The sequence below is a fragment of the Cimex lectularius genome, unplaced genomic scaffold (assembly GCF_000648675.2).
Source record: "Cimex lectularius strain Harlan isolate CLEC.00 unplaced genomic scaffold, Clec_2.1 scaffold8, whole genome shotgun sequence".
NCBI classification, from domain to species: domain Eukaryota; kingdom Metazoa; phylum Arthropoda; class Insecta; order Hemiptera; family Cimicidae; genus Cimex; species Cimex lectularius.
Window position 1 is genome coordinate 2,174,134 of NW_019392656.1, and position 16,182 is coordinate 2,190,315.

Consider the following 16,182-nt stretch of genomic DNA (forward strand, 5'->3'; position numbering starts at 1 on the left):
TGTTAAATCGTTTCTGATCATTTTGGTCTGCCATCTTCACTGGTTTGTTCTCTCAGAACATTTCAGCCATCTTCAGAGCTGGGGTCTCTTGGTATCTCGCCTACGCCAAACTGTACTTATACCACAACTCAGACTAAATCGGCTATGGCCAAAATGATTTCTTGAAATGTGTTTTCTTAAATTGTTGGGCCTTAGGAAAGAGAACAACCCTTAAATGCTATTATTCATAAACAATCTTGGTCATACTGAATGTAGTCCAAATACCCGTTACCTGACCCAAACGAGGTATCAAACCATTTTACCATTTTCTATACCATTATCAATTAGAAAGCCCTGGGCTCTGCCAAGATTCAAACCCAGAACTGGTAGCATGGTAATTACAAGTCAGATGCCCTAGTCTCTTTTATCCTTTAAATAGCCTTAAACGAGAATATTTTACTCTTTCACCCTTTCCAAATATTGTTATTTTTATTTTTCACATTTCATGTAAGGGAATACAATTTAAAAAATCAAATATAGACATATAATTAAATTTGAGAATCAATATCACATTATATTTTATTCGCATAAAAAATAGTCATATATACATTTATGTTGGAATTTTTAAAGCAAAACAACAAAACATTTTATAAGTGTATGAAAATTGTTGATAAATAAATAGTTCATAATATTAAACAAGTTGGCACCGTTATATTACATTTGTACAAAATTTATCATCCATAAGTCCAAACATTTATGTTATGATGTCGAAATACTATCGATGCAGTTTTGTATATTTTTCCAAGCTTGCATTCCCTGTAAAAGAAAACCATTCCTTAAATACATCATTCAAGTTTTGTACTGTCAATCATTACCTTCTTGGCCATTTTGATTTCATGTTTAATATACACTTCTAGCGTATCCTTCAGATCTTTTTCCTTTGTCTTTTTAAAGTTTTCAAAGTCAGAAAGTGCTTTTTGCTTGAATTCACTTTAAAAGAAGTATTTATTATTATATATTTATTTAAAAAATGTCTCTATAGAATTTAATAAATCTTATGTTGAATTACTCTAAAGCTCTTTCAGATTGTGCGATTTTCTCCTGGGTTGCTGCAATTTTCTGATCAATTTGTGCTATTTTGCGGTCTTTATCTTCTTTTTCAGGTGAACCAAGAAGACGAGATAGCATTCCATATTTTCCTTTAAATAATGTTAAATTATTTTACTTTTTTTTTGTATATAAAGGATTTTAATAGAAATACCTTGAGTAATCTTTTCTTTTTCTGAAGTCTTGGCTTTAATCAGATCATGCAACTTTTCTATTTCTAACTGTAACATTGCTCTTTTGTTACACACGTCACCGAGTGATGAAGCAAAAAGCAGGTACCTATAATATTTGAAATGTGTTAAATTTAATTAAACAATCTAAAAATGGCAATGACTGACTCTTTTAATTGGTCCATTATGAGTTCTTCATCTTCTAAAAATGACTCACTTCCAGATGCTACTGAGTCGAAATAATGTCCAGCTTGCTAACAGGTAAGAAAATTAAAAGTAAATGTATCTGTGTACTTTTAATTTGTAATTTCTTACTTGCAAGCCATCGCCCATCTCTTTTTCGATAGCGCTCCATTCGCTGAATACTTTACCGTAGCCGGCATGCCACTTGTAAATGTTGAACCGTTTTAACGCAGCCCTTGAGCGGATTCTCAGCACACTGCTCAACACTCCCTAGACCAAGAATTTTACAATGGAATCAGATTTGTTAAAAATCGCTACTCACTTGAATTCCATCGCTGTAGCGCCTTATTTGTTCAAAGTCAGGGTCGACTTCTTTAGTCCTGACTATAGCGTTGAGCGTTTTGATTTTTTCCTCGGCCAGCCGCATGTATCCTGGCAATATAGTTCACCTGTTGTTTTTATTTGTAATAATATATTTGTTATAAAAGTATTAGAAAGATAAAATGGAAATCTAGATACTGATGCAAAAATGAGCATTCTTACTTTCACATAAAACAAATAAATGTCTACATCAAAAATAATGTGTTATAGTGAAACCCCTCTAAACACACAAGAAATAAGTGTTTTTGCCTTTATTAAGGGTGCTCATTCAGGTTTATGTATTTTTTTAAAATTAAAATAAATATAATATGCACATAATCTATATTTCAATGAATCTTATACGTAAAAAAAAGTATGTTTACTATAAAAAAATTAAATAAATAAATCTTAGTTTGTTTTTTAAACTTATAATACAAGATAGTTAGAGCTAAATGTTTTGTATTCAATTAATTATACATAATTTTTTTTTTAAATAAACAATTTCTGTCACAGGCAGGATTCGTACCATTACTTCAATCACCCATGCCACAAACTTATCATTTCAACTCCCCGTTTATTGTTGTAAGCACATCACGGCTTAATTTAGAAACACATTTTCTTAACGATTGTACTACATTAGCAGGATGTATGATCCACAGGTGTGATTCTAGGTTAATACCAACTTTTATTATTTTTTTATTAATTATTTGGAGGTCGTAAGATGCAGTCTAGTGTGAAGTAGGTTTTAGAAAAACATTTTGTTTATCGTGCCAACGTTTCAATCTTTATTGAGATCATCTTCAGGGCTGATGATCTCGATAAAGATCGAAATTTTGGCACGATAAAGCAAATGTTTTTCTAAACCTACATCACACCAGATAGCATCTCATGACCTCCAAAAAATCATCAAGTAACGGTCACTAAACACCACACATTTTTATTGTTATTCTTAATTATGCATGTATTCAATTAAATCGAAATGAAAAATTTGTGTCACAGGCAGGATTCGAACCCACGACCTTCAGCCAGAATTGGTCAGTTAAAACAAAAGGAAAAAAACGCTTTGATTTTGTTTTATGGTAATTGCCGAGGAACATAGTACACACATTAAGCAGGGTATGACTGTATTTTAAACTATTAAGATAACTATTGCCTATAGGTCTATAAAAGGTTGGCATGCTGAACGTTTCAATACCTATGTCTTTCATGCTATTTTTCCAGCCTTCTTCTTGCTGGAGAAATATCAGGAACATGGGGTCTCTCGAGATCGTCGGGTGTTGTGCAACACGGTGAAGAAAATTCTAAAAAGAATAATATTTATGTGAATAGAACGGTGTTTAAAAAACATACCTTATAAGTACCTCCAAGCCGACACGCCTTCGATCGATGAAGTCTGGATTGAAAGAGTCGGTTGGCAGCGTATGAACAGGAAAGGAATGCTTCTTCTCAGGAAGAGGTGGGATCACAGCCCAAGGGTATGTGTTGGACAGATAATATCGAAGCTGTTCAAACTCAGAATACCTTCTCCATATCTGTCCTAGGCCATGCTCAGTAAGGTTCCAGCCATTCTGTGTAATCCTGTTGAAAATTAAAATTAGAAAACCAATATACTCTTTTTCTTAAAATAATCTACCTCGTCTTGATTAGGTATACGATATAGCACTCCCTGATATTTAACGCAGATGTAGCACGCTTCTCTGATTCCGAAACACTAATCTCCATATGATTCAATAAGCAATCCTATATTTGGATGGGAAAAAAGGTAGAAAATATTAGACAACGTCAATGGTTTTCTTGCTAAACCTTGACACTTTCAGTGACAATTATTTTAATACTGCTTATATTACATAATGGGTAAATTATGATTATATATGGATTATTTAGCTTTCTCTTACGATCAAATTGACGTCCGTTTCTTGCTTCTTATTTTCTCCCTCGCCACATAATTCTGCCATATTCCAGGAGGTTGAGAACCCAGATGGAAAATAATAAGTGGGCCTCGCATATAACCGTACCGTACACTCCGTAAACAAGTAACAACGCCCAACCGGTCGTTGTCAGATTCAGTGTCTGTTGTCAGTTGTCACCAATCTATCCCTTTACAATTCAATGTTCTGACACGTCAACTTTGTGACTTCACAGTCATCCTAATATTTAAAAAAAAGCTATAAATAAAAGGAACAACTTTTTAAAGCTTGTATTGGACAAAGTCCAAACTACAGTGCGATTGTTTTCGAAAACCTATTAGAAAATATCTAGTTAAGAAAAAAAACTTTTGTAAAAAAATTTGTTTTCTGACAATCTTGACATGAGGCGTGCACCTCGGCATGAGCAGTACATTTACTATTAAATATGGAAATATTTTTCATATCCTATTCCAATATAAACATAATTACAACATTAATATAATTTCTACTCATAGTGTGTGTAAAAAAGATTGAACAACACACTCATTCCACTATTATCTTTCCTATTAACATAATTTTTCAAAACAAAAATGTAAAGATTAGACAGGACAATAAATTAGATTTTTTTATGTGACTAATAGCCTTTAATTATTAAAATCATTTGGATTATGATTTTTTTTTCATCAGAGCCCTGTCAATAGGTAGCCCTTGGAGTATTTGATTCTTAGAAGAAAGGACATCCTCACCCGATTAAGAAGTCCATCAAGGTTGACACATGGACATTTACTTTTGGGCCAAAGCCTGCATGTACATGGCTAGCATGTAGAGAAAGGTTGCTCAGTGGGTACCGCTTAATTGAAGGGTGCCGGAAACTCTTTGGCTCTATATAGAGAGCGTGTAGGAATGACACCCGATATGAGAATTGTCCTTGGGGAAGGCAGGGTCCTTGTTCACATTGTTAGTGAAAACAGACTGTTTTACTGTACATAGTACTTTATAGATATTTTATCTAATGTTTCTTTATTTTTGTTGAGACTGAATTATTAATCATTATTATTATTATTAGTGAGACTGAGTTAATTGATTATTAACATGAATGTGAGAGCAAATAGTGTGAGAGGGCCTATGGCGGAACCATTTGCATAGGTTAGTTATGTGGAGGGTGATGGAGGAATGTCAAATACTCCAACACCCCCAAGAGAGTGAATGGCATGTAAATAAGAAAGAATGTGTTCAAGAGTGATGAGAGTGTGAATGTGTTTGGATTTGGAGGCTGATTCTGTTGGGAGTTGAAATGGCCTAGCTGTTGGTAGCCCCTGGAGCCGAACCTGCAGGATGGATAAGACCAAGGTCTGGTCCCAGTATGGGGTAATTTTGAGAACTGCCAATAAATTAATGTAAATTACAAAGCTGAATTGCTTGCAGACTCCTAGAAGTGTTAGGTTCAACTCTGTACATTTATGAATGTATGTACATGCATGTGCAGATTTGTAGATAAGAAAGATATAGTTATATATGATTATATAGATATACATTTATGATAGATAAGATAGTATAGATATAAATCAGCAATCAGTAAATCAAATTGATTTAATTAACAGTAAATACCTGCCACACCATAGAAATATTCATATAATTGAACATTTGCATTACATTTTTGCAAAACACATATTTTACCATTCATTCCTTTTCATGTTTCTTTCAAACATTTTTTTTTTTTTAATAATTTCATTGTAAAAAATAATACTTTTTGTTCATTAAACCATATTTGTCTAAAACAGCACAAATAATTTTAAAAACTGCTATTTACATATTACTTTGCAACATGCAACATTAAAGTTGGTGGTGATTGTTGGTCTGCAATCCTTGACCAATAAGCACATGTCTATCATTACAATTAAAAAAAAGGCTGATTCCAGTAACAAGCCAATTTCTGTGTTACAATTACTCCTTATTTATTAGATAAATAAAGTCAGATCTTTTTCTTTTTTAATTATTATTTTACAGAATAAATTTTACATTACATCATTCCTCTTTTGAAAAATACTTCTATTTATAACATACAACCTTTAACAAAAGCTTAGCTATTGTTTGAACTTTTAAAAATAAATTTTCTCGTGGTGGAATTACAAAAAAGTCTTAAAACATAGATTTACATTTATTAACTATTTTAGTGATAAATATGTCAGATTTTAAACATTTTTATTTGAATTTTGTTGCCACATGTGAACAATACTTGTTTGAAACACTTTCTTTTGCGTTTTTAAAAAAATTTGAGTAAATTTTTGTTGACACACCAGGCGTTTCAGCCATCTTCTTCCCACTGAAAAGAAACTTTCAATTCTCTGGAATCACAAATGGTGTAAATGAAAAAATCATATAAGCATGATGTTCCAGGATAATAGTTCGATGAGTTACAAGCAACTCAACCAGCAGGAATGTTCTCAACAGGAGGACTCAGCGGATGAGTATGAATTAACGGAAAAGCTGACCGCTGTTTCCAAGCGGAAGAAAAGCACGTGCAGGATCAACTATAAGCCCTTGCCCCCTAAGCAAGTGAAAAATTTCAAATTGATCTTGTCCAATTATTTCAACTGCTCTCTTCCTGTCAATGTCTACCGGTCCACCAAGACTGGCCTGACGGTGGTCGTCAGTGAGATGGTCGGTCCCATGGTTTCTGCTTATGTGTCTTTTGGTGAGTACTCTTGTTTTCTTGCCTTGACATCAATTAAGGTATTTTTTTTTTAGCTACTGAAAGCTTAGGTGATGACGGCTTACCAGAAATTGTAAGGAACTTAGTGTTCCTAGGAAGCGAAGATTATCCATATAGACATGTCATTAATAATATTGCCAAAAATTGTCATGTTACGGCCTTCAATTCATGGACAGGTAAAATTTAACACTAACTGAAAATTTCACATTTTAACATATGTTTCTATAATATTAAATAGAATATGACTATATAAATTAATTTTTTTTTAAATTTTTATTAATCGCCAACTTTATTATACTAGATTTATTAAAGCCTTGTCATAAACTAATAAATTGAGAACTGCTAGTTTTATGTCTCGAGCATGTGTTGGGAGTGAATGTATTTATTAGCGTGAATGGGTGATGTGAGAGGGTAGATGGCAGAATATTGAATACCCCATTGTACTTCAATTAGGTTAGTTATATAATACATGTAAACGGTGATGGAGCTAATCTAGTATAAAAGTCTCGAGCTAGTATTGTCTTTGATCCACCTGTTCTCGCTCTTTCACCCTAGTGTGTGTTCAGAGTGAATGAATTTATCAGCATGAATGTGCACTGGAGGTCAATGGAGAAATATTAAATGCCACATCGACCTTCAATTAGGTTAGTTATATAATAGGTAAAATGGGTGACAGAGGAATTTGGAGAAGTCCACCATCCTAACTGAGTGAATGGTATGTAAATAGGAAAGGATTTATTTAAGAGTGAGTAAGTGTGTGAATGAGAGATTAAGTTGGGGGTTGAAATGACCTAACTGTTAGTAGGAAAAGCTCCTGGAGACCAAACTCAAGCTGGATGGATAAGATCGAAGTCTTACCCTGCACTGCCAACACCCAACTCTCAAGGTCTGCTGGTAATTTATGGTAAATTACAAAAGTTGGAATTGCCAGTGTACTGCGGGAAGTATGTGAATACATGCAGATTTGAGCTTGTACTGTATTTGTGCGCATCTCACAGCTCCAAATTGCGTTTTGGGATGATAGATTAAAATATTGTGAAGTCTCATCCCTCACTGATCTCTCCTGATCATTCCAATATGTGTATTCTTGGTGATTTTGTCTGCTAGATATGGTTTAGCATCATCTTGAGTGGTTGATATGTTTCATCTTGCCTTATGCCTCTTCACATTTTACAAACTTATAATTATTATAAAAAGTATACATTAAATCAGACCAATTATTCAAGATGATGACATGCCAAATAACCTAACAAAACTAGCAAGAATAATAGTGGTCAAGGACAAGTTATATAGTTTTTGTGCCTAGTGATGGTGATCTTACTTCTTGTAAGAAAAATATTTGTATAAAAATCTTTTGTCTAATTTTTTAATTTATTTTTATTTTAGCTGTCAACTACACATGCTACACATACACATCAGCATCAGAATGTGGTTTCTTTAACATGCTACCAATTTTTATGGACCATCTGTTATTTCCAACACTAAAAGTACTGGATTTTTAAATATATTTCTGATTTTAAATAACATTTTATTATCGTTCTATCCAACAGAAAACTAATTATATCACAGACATCTATCACATTGATGAATATGGGAGGGATGCGGGACATGTCGCACAAAGTCTGGATGCCTTGGAGTCTTCCAAAAATGAGATCATCCTGAGGGAGGTGATGAATTTGGTCTATGCCAACACCGACTACCGTTTTTCTCCTTATGGCAAAATGCAGAACATACGAACAAGCGCATCCAACGAGAAAGTAATTTATATATTTTTTTGTTATGATTACATTTTATCCCTTGACCTTTTCAGGTAAGAAGATTTCACAGTAAATCGTACAGGCCGGAAAATTGTTTTATTATTGTTGTTGGTTCTCAATTGCAAAAAGTGCTAAACTGTTTGGAATCTGTAGAGAGAAAAATTATTAACAAGGTACAAATTACACAAATTATATGAATATTATTTATGGAGAAATACTTTGGAAATGTTGCGACTAACATTATTATTTAAAGATTTCATTATTCCAAACCCTATTTATCTAAATTAATGAATTTTTTTAAAATTTATAATTAACACAGAAATGTTGTATTTTTAAATGTCTTCCTTTTACATTTTAGGGTCACAGAAGTCATTTTCACAGGCCGTGGCAATCTGCAATTCCCCCTTTACCTCTTGAAGACCATTTTATGAGTTATGTTAAATATCCTTCAAGTGAAGATGTTACAGCGACAATCACCATGGCATGGCGGGGGCCTAATATTGTCCGTGATTATCCAAAGTAAGTTTACTTTAAAATTTTTATTTTTTACAAAAGAATAAATCACTTGATCTTTTTCTTTGCTAGGATTCTTGCTTGTGATATGATGTTTAGGTTCTTGACAGAATCTAATGATAGCCCCCTTGTTCAAGAATTTTTGAAAATTTCCAAACCATGGGCTACTTCAGTATGTGAAACAATCCTTCCATAAAAACCAGTTTTTCAGAAGTCAAATTTTCAGATTACTTACCGGGTGGAAATGTATATAGACTCTCTTGTCGCCATCACTTTCAGTGGTGTGCCAAAATCATATATGAACCGTGTAAAAGATAAAGTGGTAGATATACTAAAATCATTAACTAAAACACCAGAAGCTTTTACACCGATTGGGGCTACTTTAAAGACCATTAGAAAAGAAACAATTATAGCGCTTGAAAAAAAGTCTCTGGATTTCTTTGTTTCCACTATGATCAATTACCAGATTTACGGCAAAAATGAATATGATGTAGGTTCTTAACAACGCTTTTAAATAAAAATGGTTCAACACTTATTCTTTTTTAGTTTAAAGTGAGAGTTGATTTCTTACCCCTCCTGGAACATATAATTAAATTACCAATGAAATTCTGGATTACTTTGCTAAACAAATTTTTCGTTCTGAGAAAGTGCGTTTGTATTGTGGCACAACCAAGTTATTCCGAGGTGATAAAACAAACAAACATAAAAGTTGATTCAATAAAAGACAGAGTAAAGAAACAAGGACTAGATGGACTTGTTAGATTTAAAAGATATTTCATTGCTGCAGCTGAGGACAACAATGTGAGCATTATCTTTTAATTTAATTTAAATTGATTACTTTATGTTAGAAAATATTTCATGTGATTTTACTATATAAAACAATAAATACTTTACTTATTTACATTTTTTTGGATGTTTTGGGAATTTATACCCATCATCAGCACTATATTTTGAATAAAAAATACATTATAACAATGATATTCATATTTTACATTTTATTAAAAAGATTACTTTATAATGTAATAAATTTATGATTTATTATTATCCATATTATTAACTTAAATAACACTATTAATTTACTCATAGGTAAAAATACCAAGAGAAATCTTCAATAGCCTCAAGACATGGCAGAAGCCAGAAAATTATTATCCTTTGAACCATTACGGTTTAGAAGAAAAGACACACCCAAGGTTCAACTTTGATAAAGTCCCCCTCAACATGCAAATCACGGATATTTACACACATTTCATAACTGTAAAATGCAGGTTTAATCATGTATCTTTTGACAATATTAGTAGCAGCGGTACATTGTAGATTTATGCTCTGATTGACACGAGAAAACTTGAGCTGGGAATGCGTGCTTATTTGCCACTTTTGTTGGAAAGTTTGATCCAGTCCGCAATAATGAGAAATGGAACGGCTATTCCCCTAGAACAAATTTTTCAAGAAAGACAGGAAGATCTTATCTCGCTAACATGTTCACTGGGCTGCAAGCCTTCTGGGTTTTTTTCTTGTGGATATCCCTCGCATTTTGCTTGCGTCTCTGTTACGGTAATTTTTATACACTAGACCAAATACAATATTTTTTGGGAGTTGTTTTAAAAAATGTCATTATGTTTTTAAATTACAGGTAGATTTTGAAAAATACTACAAAGGAATAATGTGGTTGAAGGACACACTGTTTAACACTTTCTTTACTGCTGACCGCCTCAAAACAGTTGTTAATTATCTACTAGAAGAGGCAGTTGCAAAATTAAACAACAGTAGAGACATCGTATTGCAGTTGATGAATGGGATGACGCATGAAAGAAGTGAGTCTGAATATTCAACACATGGAACAAAAACTAGTCTACCATTTTCCAACAGACAGCAACTACTGGGCCTCAAATACAAACTTACAAGTTAAGTTTCTATTCGAGACATTGTCATTTTTGGACGAAACCCCTGAAGACATAATTACAGAGCTGGAAACCGTAAAACAGGCCTTCCTGGATGACTCAATTCGCTTACACATGGTTGTCAACATGGAAATGCTTGCAACAAATTACCTCGACCCGGCAGGAGTCTGGCAGAACTTCCTTCCAAACAACATCAACGCAAATAAATATTTGTACGGATTATCCGATTATGAACCTTTTCAAAATTTCAAAAAGTTATCATTTTAGGTGTAAATTGAATCATGAATTGACACTCCTTAAAGAGAATCTTTATGATTCGTGTGTTGTATTAGAAGGGAAAGGAACAACATTTGCTTGTCTGTGTTCACCCTGCTTTTCAGATTTCACATGCAACGATTTGCCAGCCTTGATTGTTTGCCTTGAATACCTTATGCAGCCTGAGGTAAAAGAGAAATTTAAAAAATTGTTAAATTTTGTTTTCATTTTGTTATTGCAGGGACCGTTTTATAATACAATCTTGGAATATGGAGGGACATTGGAAATTGAGGCATGTCCTGAGCATGGAAAAATATATTTCTTATTGAACAATGTCAACAGTATTGCTGAAGTTCTCAAATTTTGTAAAAAAACCTGTGTAAGTAACATATCAAAATATGGTTTAGGCCTGTGTACATTACTCCATTTCAGAATGTTGTAAGGCAAAATTACATGTACCATAAAAAATGGCCACTTTTTTTGCCTCTCAGTGTATGATGAAACAATCAACACAATCATACTCTGGCTAATATGCAAGTTCATAAGGCCATTAAAAAAATAAATAAATTATAAAAAAGTGTATAAACGTGATTAAATCATTGTCTTTGGCATTTTAAGGAAGAGTGTGCAAAACGTGATTATCCTTGGTCAGAGGACTTGGTAGTGGATGCTATAAACTTTGCCGTCGTACGAAAGATAAGCCCAGAAAGCGATATTAAAGAGGTCAGCTTAGATTCTATTGTCAGCTATTTGACCGGCAGGCCTGTGGATTACAAAAAGTACTCATACTGATAATAAAACAAACTTGGACAACATATTTTATACATTTTTCCAGGAAGTTGATCAATGATATAATGGATGTGACAAAAAACGATATTATCATAGTGGCTGAAAAGTATCTGACCTCTCTATTTGATTTTACTAAATCTCGCATTGTGATCCTAAGTGATGTTAATGATTACGAATCTATTGCAGCTCAGTTTTATGAGTATTTAATTTATTTATTTTAATATTTGGTATGTTAGTGTACATCTATATGAAAAATGTTTCCAATTTCAGGTGGGGTACCGTGTTAAAGTTGTTCAATACTGTAGAGGAATTTCTGAAAAGAGTTTATTGAATTGATTGTTGAAAAAGAAAAAAAGATTAAAAAAACTGTCTGAAGAATGGCATCGCTTGTATATACATTAATTATAAATATACTACAGAGTACACACATTATGTAAACTTTAATTTAATTTTGTTTTATTAAAGTATTTTATTCATTTTTATTTATATATTTCTGTTGGTATTAGGATTAGGATTAGTGTTTTTTGTTTTTGTTTTTTTTAGTGGCTGGTGGTTTAATAATTTGTTGGATTAGAGAGGAGCGATGAAGAAGGTGTTTTTCTAAACTTCCTCATTCTTGACCGCTTCTCACGAATTCTCAACTTATAAGACAGTGGTATATCGCCCAAGCCTTATATGAATTCCAGTTGGTTTATTTCTGTAAATACTAGCTCCTGACTCATATTGAATTTTGGAGCCATCTAATGCCAGATATGGTTGATTCCCTTTTTACCAGTCTGCTTTTGAATTTTTTCTCAAATCTGAATTTAGGGGACATTGCATCAACAGGCATCCCCAGAACCCCATCTGCCTAAAGCTCCCCTGAAGCTTTAGTTGTACCTAGTTATGCAAATAGGCTATTGGAGCCTGTCCCGACAGGTCAGGTCGGGTATAGGTCGGGTAATAGGTCAAACAGGAATTGTGACCTACCATTGGATTAAGATTTGTAGTCACGGTATATTCAGGACTTCCATGGCAGCAGTGGATGTCATTATCATCGTTCAGGACATCCTGTTTGAAATGCAATATGGATATTAGTAAATTATAAAACTAATTGAATTATAAGATGATGATGGCAAATTCCTGTAACAACCAAAATAAATGTGAATAAGTAATTTACTTAATTTTTTTGTTAAAAAACCCACATGGAAATGTTTGCTAACATGAACCAACAAAAGTAATAAATAAGTCAACACTTTCACTCAAAATCAATTTGACGCTACAAGAATAGCACAATCTTAACACTCTGAAGATGACCCGAATAAAGGTCGAAACATCGGCAAAAAAATGAAAAAGGTGTTTTTCTAAACTACCTCATTCTTGACAACTCAATCAGAAGATTATAAAATTATCTTTTAATAAAATGAGAGAACATTTACAATATTTGAATAACATAATATTTGGAAATTTATAGAAATTGTCTTTGGATTATACTTTGTAGACTAGTTAATAGAATTAGGAATATGTTCAAGGGGAATTTTAAAGGATTTCACTGTTACGTAATGTACGACATTACGTGAGGACACGCACTTAGTGGATAACAGTCAAATCTCCTCCTTCGAAAAGGAAGCTCGTACCGTTCGGTGTAAACTACCGAATGTACACAGTTCATTATTGAAAGTACGAATTTTCTGACAGGGAAACCGTGTGGCGATGGACGTGGGAGCATAAAAGATGCCAGTGCCTACCAGTCGGACGTAGAAGATGTTCAACCTGAGCGGTTTGTACTTCGTTTTCTACTGGCACATCCGCTCGTTGATCAAGTGGGTGCTCCGGAAGACGACGAAACTATGCGAGCTGCAGAGGATATGCTACGGCAAGCAGGTCGGCTGTCCGAGGTCGTCGGCCGTCGAATTCTCCCTCTTCTCATCCAAGTCCGAGCACATCAAAAACATGATCAAAGTGCTGAACGATTCAGCGGCGAACAGGCAGTTGGGGGGTCGTAACCAGAAACTGATCCTGGAACGTTCAGTGAAGACTGTGATCATAGTCAAGAAGATCAACCCTGACGTGCACAGGCAGTTCGTCAAATCATTTACAAGGTGTTTGGAGCATATATGGGGCTACAAACAACTCTACGCGGAAGTCGAAGAGCTCAGGCTCACCCAATACGACTCGTCTTGCCCAGAACACGAGGAGAAACTGCAACGGCTTTGGACGGCCCTTTGCCCGGAGACCCCTCTCGAAGCCAGGATAACAAAACAATGGCAAGACATTGGTTTCCAAGGTGACGATCCGAAGACCGACTTCAGAGGCATGGGCCTCCTCGGACTGGAAAACCTGCTGTTCTTCGCCGAAGAATATTCCAACGCTGCAAAGCACGTCTTGTTACACTCCCTTCACCCCAAGTATGGCTACGCCTTCGCCATAGTAGGGATCAACCTCACCAGTCTTGCATACCACATATTGAAAGACGGAGCGGCTAAAACGCACATATACAACATTGCCAAGTCGATGCCGTCGATGAGGGTGTTCCATCAGTTTTACTGCTACTTATTCTACGAGTTCGACAGATTCTGGATCGAGGCAAAGCCTCAGGACGTTATGCAGTTCAGCTTCATTAAGGATCAGTTCGAGGAAAGCATAAGACGTCTTCTGGAGAACCCGATGACAACTTTCAACATAAACTTTGTCGTCAACACGGTTTAGCGTAGCTGTACCGTCTACTCAAGTGCAATTAACGTTTTTTGTTTTTTTTCTGTTGTATTTAAAAATACCATATATTACTATAATGTGATAATTTGTTTCTACTTCTTCTGCACTGAGACTTTATTCTCACTGAGCTCAATGCAGACTTTGTGTTCAATCTATTTACCAATATATCTTATCTAAGACTATTTTCTTTTTGTAATTTTTGTGCCACTTATTTAAATATTTAAGTAAAACATATCCAATATTTAAATTTGTGTGCAATTTTTTAATGTTAGAATACATTTCGTCTAAGATGAAGTTTTTAAAACAATTCACTTTTAATTAGAAACAACTCGTTTTTGTAAATTCAACTTTTTCTTTTTATTACAATATTTTATTGTGTTTTCTAACTCCTTTTGTACAAATACCAATCTTTTTGATAATTTTGGTAAAGATAAAGAAACAAACATAATTTTCATTTGTTGTATAAATTATCTTTTATTTAGACTCACTTATTAGTTTTTATGTAAATTATTTGAAATAATTGAGTGCAGGGTTGGGTGCTTGAAAGCTTTAAAAAAAATATTTTCTCACATTGGCTCAATAGTTTGAACTATAGGTTGAAATGTGAAAAAAAAATGGATGGTGGATTTAATTATTGTAAATTAGCTATATTCAATTAGTTATTAAATTCTGTAATTTATTAAAAAATCAAATGTAATTCACCATAATCTAGAAAAACCGCACAGACCAGTTGATAAGCAATGCGTTATACATAAATTTTTCAAAAGAGACAATTTGGTATCATTTTTTGAGTTTTGAATTTAATATGCGTAATATGTTTTCACTTAGTTTTGTGATAGGATAACCAACGAAGTATGAAGGTTGAATAAACTACCATTTTTGATCTGTTGAGTTCCTTTCTCATTGATCTCTTACTCTTTTAGTTAATTTAAGGCGGTGAATATAAACACATGTGAGCCTTGCAATAAAGTTGTGATTTAAAAAATAAAATAAAATAGTGCCTAGGTGATGAATATTGCTCATTTATTTTGTCAGGTTCTTCAAATAAAATCATTCCCAACAGTTTTACATCTTTTTTTCTCCTTAAATTTGTTTTTAATGTGTATCCTATTTTGTCTTTCAGACGTATCTGGCCATCTTCAGTAGTCAAATCTAGTTATTGAGACAATCAAGGATCCAAATTTTTTTTTTTTTTTTGCCATTCAGGTTCATGCCTGCTAGCAATGATAAATGGATTTTGCCTCGAGGAATGGACAAAATTTAAATTCACACTCAAAATTTCTCTTTATTTAGAATAAATCACAACAATAAACTATATAAAAAGTTATTAACAAATTGTTTTTTGATTTATGACTATCACTTCATATAAATATCTAAATACAAAACAAATAAATAGAATATATTAAATAAACATTCAACAACAAAAATGACTGGAAGATTGGTAAAAAAAAAGTAGTTTGACAATACTAAAATTGACAAGGAATGAAATTGCATATGGAATGTCAGTCAGTGCTTAAAAAAACTAACAATTGGTCGTATTATTAAAAAAAGATTGGTTATCGGCAAAAAGCAAGCCTACTAAGCTTATCTAACAATCAAGATAAAAACATCATCTAAAGGTACTTTGCAACTTTTTCAAAGTTAATTTTTAAAAAATCAACAAATCTGTGATGCTATAAACTGTGATGTTTAAAGAACAAAATGTTTCACATAGTAACATATTTTTAAAAAATCATTGTTGAAAATTCAAGAAAGTTGGATTTTCTTATATTTCAGTGATGATAAAATCTTGCAAAAAGAAGATTAATGTAATACTGCAAAGAAAATTTGTTATCTTTAAGTTCTATAAAAAAATAC

At 33.3% G+C, this 16,182-nt stretch overlaps 3 protein-coding genes across 4 annotated transcripts; 2 read left to right on the top strand and 1 right to left on the bottom strand.

Moving 5' to 3' along the window:
* Positions 1 to 624: 624 nt before the first annotated feature.
* On the bottom strand, positions 625 to 3,959 carry LOC106669760 (sorting nexin-4-like). The gene is made up of 11 exons (XM_014399457.2): positions 3,695 to 3,959; positions 3,433 to 3,539; positions 3,161 to 3,377; positions 2,995 to 3,100; positions 1,762 to 1,871; positions 1,572 to 1,709; positions 1,425 to 1,510; positions 1,241 to 1,365; positions 1,049 to 1,178; positions 855 to 969; positions 625 to 795 (listed from the first exon to the last, which is right to left on the bottom strand). The coding sequence occupies exons 1-11, from the start codon at positions 3,752 to 3,754 to the stop codon at positions 739 to 741; spliced, it is 1,251 nt and encodes a 416-aa protein (XP_014254943.1). The 5' UTR covers positions 3,755 to 3,959; the 3' UTR covers positions 625 to 738.
* Positions 3,960 to 5,873: 1,914 nt separating this feature from the next.
* Positions 5,874 to 12,072, top strand: LOC106669734 (uncharacterized protein C05D11.1-like). Of its 2 annotated transcripts, none has more exons than XR_001340978.2 (18): positions 5,874 to 6,401; positions 6,455 to 6,595; positions 7,806 to 7,906; positions 7,970 to 8,176; positions 8,230 to 8,349; positions 8,535 to 8,695; positions 8,762 to 8,861; positions 8,916 to 9,179; positions 9,236 to 9,490; positions 9,776 to 9,943; positions 10,004 to 10,240; positions 10,320 to 10,500; positions 10,556 to 10,799; positions 10,855 to 11,029; positions 11,084 to 11,221; positions 11,465 to 11,621; positions 11,678 to 11,830; positions 11,902 to 12,072. XR_001340978.2 is itself a non-coding variant. In XM_014399416.2 (18 exons), the coding sequence occupies exons 1-18, from the start codon at positions 6,092 to 6,094 to the stop codon at positions 11,960 to 11,962; spliced, it is 3,177 nt and encodes a 1,058-aa protein (XP_014254902.1). In that variant the 5' UTR covers positions 5,875 to 6,091; the 3' UTR covers positions 11,963 to 12,072. The 2 variants fall into 2 exon arrangements, 1 of the variants encoding a protein (XP_014254902.1); XM_014399416.2 differs by having other exon boundaries at positions 5,875 to 6,401; positions 11,461 to 11,621.
* Positions 12,073 to 13,204: 1,132 nt separating this feature from the next.
* LOC106669750 (ELMO domain-containing protein 2) lies at positions 13,205 to 14,507 on the top strand. Its single transcript, XM_014399444.2, has one exon. It carries the CDS (start codon positions 13,375 to 13,377, stop codon positions 14,317 to 14,319), a length of 945 nt encoding a protein of 314 aa, XP_014254930.1. The 5' UTR covers positions 13,205 to 13,374; the 3' UTR covers positions 14,320 to 14,507.
* The last annotated feature ends 1,675 nt before the right edge of the window (positions 14,508 to 16,182 follow it).